Raw genomic sequence first — 8,243 nt, forward strand, 5'->3', positions numbered from 1 at the left:
CTAACCTGCAAGATTAAATTTGACGGTTTGCTGCCGCGTCCGATCGAGAAACCCATATGCAGTATATCGATACCTGAATGCCGGAAATAAGTTCAAATACTTGACAGCTGCCATAAAGAATCAGGATTGTGACTGTCGTGATCGAAGCCTGTGAAGTGTATTTAATGTTTCTCGTTACCTTACACATACCACAAAAACCGTTCTCTCTCAATTCAAAAAAACAGCAGTGAACTAAATCAACGTAGAAGAGATGATCCAATTCCTTCATTGCAAGGAAGAAGCAGGGAATAAAGTACATAATATGGAGCGAATGCAGCGAGCTAATGATCGCCAATACATCGCAACATTTCACAAAATCCCAGTCAGTTTTAGGAGAAAATGCAGGGTCACGCGCGACAACTTCTCCAACTGCAAATCGCGCAGGCCGTCCACGCACCATTTCTTCCCGCAGTAACGCGGAAAGGCATGCGGCGGATAGGTCGGACGCGGATCGGCCGTCTGCAGCGCATACAGCATCTGCAACAAAATGAAATCAATCAGTATTCTTCAAGTCGCTGGAAAACCTATGCAGAGTTAGGAAAGACGCAGCTGTTGAGCGTACCTGGCAGGTGGTGATGGCCATTTCATCCTTTTTACCAGAATTCCCGCCCTTTGTCAACCGCTGTCGCAACTCGTTCAGCGGGCGCTCACCCGACAGCAACAGCGCCGCGTCAAACGCATCCCACAACGCGATGCTGAAATCAGTATCCGGATGCAATCGGACGGCGCCGATGGTGAACTGGATCTGAGACTGAACGTTCTCTTGCGTCGAATTACGATAGATGACAAACGGCAAGGACACCACGCAGTCGTCAATGTGGACGGTGTCGCACGGTAGACGGCGCATTCCGTCAACGAAATCCTTCAGCGGCACATACGAGCGGTACTCCGCATCTTCCTGCTCCAGGAAAGGATGCGCGAAAGAAACAGGCCCGTGAAGGCCGCAATGGCCAGAGTACAGACTGACGACACCGTCACTGATCAGCAGGTTCAGATGGACGCGGCGCAGGTAAACAGCGCGCAGTTGGATGCCGGTTCGCTGAGCAGCCACTTCCTGGATCATGGCGCAGATTTCCATTGCGGAGCCCGCGCTCATCCCTTTTCCCTTTTTCCGGCCAGTTATGGCCACGCGCCGCGTCCCGGAGCGGAAGTATTTGTGCACCGTCGCCAAGCGAAGGAACGGGTTAAATCCGTTTTCATCCGTGTCTTCGATGACGAGAGTGGAATACAGCGCTGGGCCTCCATGATGCGGTTCCACGTGGTGCACACGGCACGCAGCTTCGTCTGCGTCACGTTGTCCAAGTGGGAGAAGGCCTCCTGCCACAGGTCCGCCGGTAGCGGCGCCGTAAGACTATGGGTGGACGATTCGTTCTTAAGACGTCTCTTAATTAAGGTGAGTAGCGCGTCCTGGAAGCGGTTGATCTTCTGCAACACATTATAACGGTTAAGCAAAGCGACGCACAGCACCAAATCAACCGACCTGATTGTTAGAAAAGCCAATTGTACTATAATGGCGCTTGAAAATGTAGTTCAGTTGGCCATCCACGAGGTCCACTAAGGAAACCGGCAAAGCGAGATACCGGCTGAGTCTGTTGAACTGCTGGATGAGCGCCGCGGATTCTGCAGCGGACAGCGAGCGCCATTCCTGGCCCAGGTCCACACTGCGCTTGATGAAGGTGTGTGCTGCCAATCTGGCTAGCGAGGGTTTCTTGTCCAGCATGGCGACGTCGTATGCTGGACGAATGCGTTGGACCCGGAGGATGTCGGTGCACCGCGCTCCCTGCACACTTTGCCACTGCACAACGGCCGCTACGTGCAGTTCCTGACAGATTTCACCCGGGAGCCAAATCCACGGACCCGATGCCGTCTCCCGCACCAACACCTCCACCGGAACGCTCGACTGTGGTTTGCTAGAGAAACCCGTCCGATAGTTTGCGAACGTTGCAAAGGGAAGGAAGACGCTGCCGAATGGGGCATATTCCCGTCGCCGAGTGCGACACAACAGATCGACAAAGAGACCATCGGTGTCCAGGTCCACGACGCGCCCGTGCCGCAGTCGTTGATCGCTGCCCAGAACCTGTACCACGAACATTCCGCTGGTTGTTGTGAGACTTTGACAACGAAGCACAATAACTGATTGCCGAGAAAACGAATTGTTAGATTCTATACAAAATGGAAACTAGCACGCTCTTAGATTCTTACTAGTTACTATCGTACACTGTTTATTGGATATGTAACGGCAACTGTACGTGGAAGCTTGTTGCTAGCATGCTCTTGGACGCCAAATCTGGAGCTTCGGAAGTATCGAGGCAGGAATGGCGATACTGTACACACCCACAATTTTCCGCAGACCAATTGCATCTTCGCGGCGTCTGTGTTAACAACTAGCGTGAATTGTCGCGGACTGCCGATCCCGGAAAAGCAGCGCTGAACAGAAGAGCGAATAGCGAGAACGTGGGCGGAGTTATCAGCACGAACAACCGCACAGTATGTCCAAATTTTTAGAATATTTCCATTTGTTTGCCAGTCTGCTAAAATAATTTACCGGACTTGTCGTCGTTTTGCGCATGACTTTGCCTATTTTTTATCCTTCTGAGTTTACTCGAGGCAGTCAATGCTGGATTGCCATCAGCAGCCAGTAGCTTGATTTATCCAGGCGAACCGATTTCAACTATGCCCATCGACTACCACCGCATCAACAGCGTCCATGTTCAGGGCGACGACGGTCTCTACCGTTTAGGCCGGGTTGTCGACGTGGCCGACGACGGACTTTTCGTCGACATGCTCCGTCGCAATCAGCGACGCGAGTTTGTCCCCTTCGGTTGGGTCTTCTTCCCCTGCATGCCAGCGAAGCGATCGGTGCTAGCCGAAATCCATGCCAAAGAAATTGATCACCAGCCCATGCAAGCGCTGGTCCGCGAGACCAATTCTGGACCGTGGGTGTGGCAGGACGCCGAGATCATCAGTGTGCCGTACCAGAGCGTGGAAGCGGCCGTTGTCCAGTGGGAAGATAAAAACAGCGGAGTGCTCTCCACCGACATCGTTCCCATTAAGCGACTGCGCTACGCTGACGACGATCTGGAAGGGTGTTTCTTCCGCGAAGGCGACAACATCGAACCGGGAATCTTCGCCAGGTGCAGTGTGCAGCTGGATGAGCGGTTTCGCTCGCTGACGACGGAAGCGGCCACCGCCTTGATCGCGGCGGCGACGGTGGCTGATAACAGTTGCGGACCGGAGTTATTTATGCGGATGGTGGAGCTGGTGGACGGCCGGTTGGGTGTGGTGTACCTTCGCCTGCGATTTAAGAGCTGCGATGCCGACGACCTCCGATTCCAGGTTAAAAAATTGTTATTCCCTTATCTGTATGCGGTTCCACTATTTCCTGTACTGTTTTTGTGGTCACACTGCAGTCAATAGTCCCTATTTTAAAACATGACAATGTTTTCGAAACGCATCGTCCTCTTCTAGGTATGTTCACTAAAACCAGCGATGAAATCCGAAAACGTGTTTGTGCTTTAGAATCAAATGAGTTGGCAAGTTTTCTGAATCCTGGGTTTGCAGTATCGTGAATCTTTAGTAAGTGTTCTAAGATGTACGAATTACTATTTCATAGCAAAGTGAGCGAAGTATAAAAAATTAATCTGGAAATGAATTCTAATGTTGCGCGTGTTCGACAGACGGCCTTAGCCAACCTCCAGGCGAACCTACCACGCTGCTTGGAATTATCGGAGAAACACTGGGAACGGGTTGACAGCTGTGCGCTTTTGCCGGAATTGTGGATGGAAGTCTTGTCCCATCTGGACGCGGTCAATCAGGCACAGTTGCGTGCTATCTCCTCAACATGGAACCGTCTCCTTACCGCGCCCCCGCTGACAGCCACGCTGGTCCTCACCAGATCGAAAGACGACCGACGTTTCGCTTTTCTCACCGCCGCGGTTATCTACAAAGGCCTGGGCGCCACCACACGCCACCTTGTCGTCGCGCCCGAAGATAAATACGACCTGGACAGTGACGACCTTCTGGCGGTGGCGGGGATGATCCATTTCGTGGCGGAGCGCCAACCCGGCATCCGTCTGCGGGGTCTGTACTTGCACGGTGTGACCCTGGATGTGATGATCAACGGCGTCCGGGATAATGCGGAATTCGAGGAATGCGTGGCGCATCAACCACCGGCGGAGTATGACCGTCAGGGACGGTTCTGTCGTCTGCAGGAACTCGTGGAGGTCGTCGGTCCGCTGCCGTGTGAGGTCCTCCGCATGTTCGACTGCACCACTGAACTGGCGTGCGTCGTCAGCGAGAGACGGAAGGATTTTCTCTCCGCCAGCTTGTCCGGCGCGTGGAAGCTGTCGCTGGGAGCCGGTTTTGGCTGCGCGCTGTGGAATGCATTGGAGGCGCCGCTGGCCACTCCGAGCACGGCGGACCACAAGTTTTTGAAGCAGTTTCTGGCGAAGCAGTCGGTCCAAAATCCAGCGAGAAATGACGCCAAAATCACTGTCTGCAAGGTGAGAGCGGCAATGCAAGACTAGGAATTAGGAAACGTAGAGGCTTGGTTGTACCCATACTTGCGCAAACCAGCGCTTCGCTGTTCGAAGCGGGTGGTGTGATTTATGCGCGCTCCTGTTGCACGGTATTTGTTATATGACTTGTAGGGCCGCGGACCCATTGCCCAGTTTTCACTGTCTCAGTGGTGCCTTGTAAACTTGTCATCGTTTTGTTTTGCAGATGTTGTGCGCGCTGCAGTCGGCCGATCCGCGTCCGACCTCGCATTACCGCGGGAAGCAGTGGTGCGTGGACGGAATGCAAGGGATACAGTTGGAGAAACTGTCACGTATGACCAAGGCCTTTCTTTGTGCACGCTTTAAAAAGTCGTCCCATGCGGCCACGAAAGAAACCGGGAGAACTTCCTAATTGGCTGGAATACGCATTATCTCACTTTACAATTTTGACGCTCCTGTTTTTCTTCTGAGGTTCTAAAGTGTAATCGGAAAGATGACTTGTTTGTGCTGTTTCCGCTGTGAGTGCGAACTGTTTCAGCAACGTCAGCTGTGCATAATACATGCGCTTGGCATTGGCTACTCGAAAATGAATCAAATCAGTTGTTCGTACTGTAAAATCCAAGTATGGACGTTTTTTCCAGCCATTTTCTAGAGATAAATCGTATGTTCGTTGCATTCGATCATACGCTGCGGCCGGGTCACTTTAGTTTTGCCTACAAATTTCGTTTCCCGGAATGACTATTTTATCAAGATCCTATTCCAACGAGGCCGCCGTGCCTGTTGTAGCTATACAGAATTCGTAGTCTGTAAGGACGATTTTGGCTGCACTCGTTCATTTGACCTTTTCCGCCATTCTTGCGTAGAGTACCCCGTTTAGGGTACGAAATTGTACTTCCAAAAGTTCCGTTAGACCCGTGTATGAGCATAATTATGTGGTTTCTGAGATCGTACTGTTTGGCACAGGTAGACCTACGCATTTAGAGCTATATCGTACACTGGAGCTTAACTGCACAAAAACGACCACCACGCCCAATTGTCCAGACGGATTATTAAGGGTATAAAACGCTGGCAAGCTATTGGCAGTGTTAGTATACGCAGCGTTCTCACTCGAGTTCGCATAACAGCATTCTCGTTTGAATTCATTATGAAATAAGTGCGCTACTAAGTTTTTAACTACGATGTGCACATAGTCACATACACGTCTGGCTCGCTAACTGAAATTTTATTTTCTTCCTCAAGTAAATTCATTCTTGCTGTTCATCGGACTTCAGTGTCCTATTACGTCCCCAGTGCAGTTCCGCTGTGTCTATCCTCCTTTCGTGCCCAGTGTCGGAAGCATGCCCAGCGGAATGAACGTGGTGCAGGTTCTGAGCAGCGATCAACGGATGCGCCATGGACGCGTCGTGGGCGTGGCCGTCGACGGTCTCTTCGTCGATCGGCTCTGCGCCAACCGGCGACACGAATTTGTACCGTTTGGCAGCGTCTTCTTTCCCTCTCCGATGAAGCATAACGAACAGGACAGCTTATACGACAAAAAATGGTTAAGCGGCCCAGTGGAGGTTCTGGTGCCGGAGACGCCGTGGGGTCCCTGGATTTGGCTGCCAGGGGAAATCAGCTGCGTGCCAAAGCTGCACGGAGCGGCCGTTGTTAATTGGCGAGGTCTTCGCAAGGGCGAGCACTGCACCGACATCATCCCCATTCACCGCATCCGCCCACTGCGTACTGCTTCCAACCACGCCATCCTCCGCATAGCGATCAGTCCGGGCACCTTCAACAAGGGCTGCGTGGACCTCGGCGAGGAATTTCGTTGGGTACTCCCTGAGAAAGCGAAGGAGCTCGTTCAACGGCTGAATGGCTGCGACCTGCATCTCCTGTCGCGAATTGTCGTGGTGGACCTAGTGGACGGACTACTGCAATACATTTATGTTTTATCCAAATGGTTTTCGCGCTTGGTCAGTTTTGTCGGCAAACGTCGTTCAGTGTATGAAACCTTTGCTAACGTAATTTCACTAATTTAATATGCATTGTAGTGCTTTGAGGAGACGACTGAACGCCTTCATGCAGACATCCTCTGCCTGATCCGAAAATTCCAAGCCGAAGCGGCGCGTAGCGAAGACGGATTAGGGACGGCGTTGTCGATGGAATTGTGGCAGGAGGTCTTTTCCTATTTCGACGCCGTGGCCCAGACGAAGCTGCGTGCTGTGTGCACATCGTGGAACCAAATCGTGGAGACGCCATTGCTGCGTTCCACCATCGTCATCCGCAACGACGACAAGACCAACTGGAACGCCGGCAATTTTGCACGTGTGGCAAGTTTGTACAAGTTTTTACGCCGCGGTACGCAGCGTGTCCTATTAACACGCCTGGATCGGTTATCATGGACGCAGTACCTGAGGGAAGTATCGGCGATGATTCAGCATGTGGTGAACCAGCGAACTGGCATCCGTCTGCGCGCTGTTTACCTGCACCGCGTTTGCCTCCACCTGCTGATCAACCGCGGCCCGGATGCCGTAGACACGCAGACCATTGGTCAGTGTGCGCGGCATCTGTGTGATCCTGTGCTGCCGAATCCGTTCCGCGTTGACCCGGAATATACGGCCAGTTCCTGGCTGGAGGATTTCCTGGCCGGTTGCCGCAGTCTACCGTGCGATACCATCCATCTTGTCGACTGCGTGGTTTCCTGTGGACTCGTCATCCGCTTTCCGGCGGGGCAAACGCACTTCAATCACACTATCGAGTTCCGCATCAGCAGTGCGCGATTTCGGCCTGGAAGCGCTGATTTCGGCTGCGCGTTGTGGGACGCGATGGAAGCAGGGCTGCCGGTTCCCAGTGCAGAGAAGCTGCAGAAACTGCTCCAGCGGATGACAATGGGCAGGAAGCCGGATGACATGGAGGCAGCACAGAACAGCCTTAGCAAGGTAGACATCATTATCATTTAGTTCGTTGCGATGGGAAGACTGTCGGGTTGAGATTTTGGTTTTTGCAGATCCTGTGTGCGCTGCAGTCGGCTGATCCGCGTCCGTCGGCGCCTTATCGCGGGAAGGCGTGGTGCGTGGACGGTTTGCGCGGACTGCTGTTGGCGAAGTTATCACGCATTGCTGTGCATCTTCTCCTTAAATTTTATTCGGATTTGTGAGGGACGCTACGAATTTCCCGAACGATACTGGTCTCTGCGTTTCAGACTGTAATCAGCGCTATTCGCTTTTCAGACGATTGGATTTGAAGGAATTTAATTTGTTTTCTGTTTTATTATTCTACGTTCGCTGTCTTTCGCGTTTACTGGTTTCGCTACATGATGGACGTTTGGTTTGCACTCGCGGCCGTACAATGCGGTTTCTGTCTTTTACGAATGGGTTTATTTGAAATAAGCTGTAACATGGTTCCATTTGATAGAATTTGTCAACTTTAGCGAATTTGTCAACTTTATCGGCACCATCCGTTTGCGCATAGAATAAAACTTTAGAGCACGTGGATTCGAGGAACAGGAATAAGAAAATCTCCCGCGAATGCAACAATGCGCACCGCTTCCAGACTCGAAACGTTGATCATAAATCATAATTACTAGTGGAACGATTGCGCCTGATTCGGTCATCAGCGTCCACCCGTTCTCCGCGGTTAATAAAGCAACACGGTCTTTCGACGAAAAACGGGACGCTGCTTACATGCTTACGAGAAGCTAGTTAGACGCGGTATAGCATACACTGTGCG

At 52.0% G+C, this 8,243-nt stretch overlaps 2 protein-coding genes across 2 annotated transcripts; both read left to right on the top strand.

Moving 5' to 3' along the window:
- The first annotated feature begins 2,712 nt into the window (after window positions 1-2,712).
- Window positions 2,713-4,993, top strand: LOC129598404 (uncharacterized). The gene is made up of 3 exons (XM_055496295.1): window positions 2,713-3,375; window positions 3,717-4,541; window positions 4,762-4,993. Exons 1-3 carry the CDS (start codon window positions 2,713-2,715, stop codon window positions 4,945-4,947), a joined length of 1,674 nt encoding a protein of 557 aa, XP_055352270.1. The 3' UTR covers window positions 4,948-4,993.
- An 879-nt stretch (window positions 4,994-5,872) lies between these two features.
- Window positions 5,873-7,990, top strand: LOC129598405 (uncharacterized). Its single transcript, XM_055496296.1, has 4 exons — window positions 5,873-6,487; window positions 6,566-7,453; window positions 7,522-7,594; window positions 7,929-7,990. The coding sequence occupies exons 1-4, from the start codon at window positions 5,873-5,875 to the stop codon at window positions 7,988-7,990; spliced, it is 1,638 nt and encodes a 545-aa protein (XP_055352271.1).
- The last annotated feature ends 253 nt before the right edge of the window (window positions 7,991-8,243 follow it).

This window comes from Paramacrobiotus metropolitanus, unplaced genomic scaffold (genome assembly GCF_019649055.1).
Source record: "Paramacrobiotus metropolitanus isolate TYO unplaced genomic scaffold, Prichtersi_v1.0 Parri_scaffold0000121, whole genome shotgun sequence".
NCBI lineage: Eukaryota > Metazoa > Tardigrada > Eutardigrada > Parachela > Macrobiotidae > Paramacrobiotus > Paramacrobiotus metropolitanus.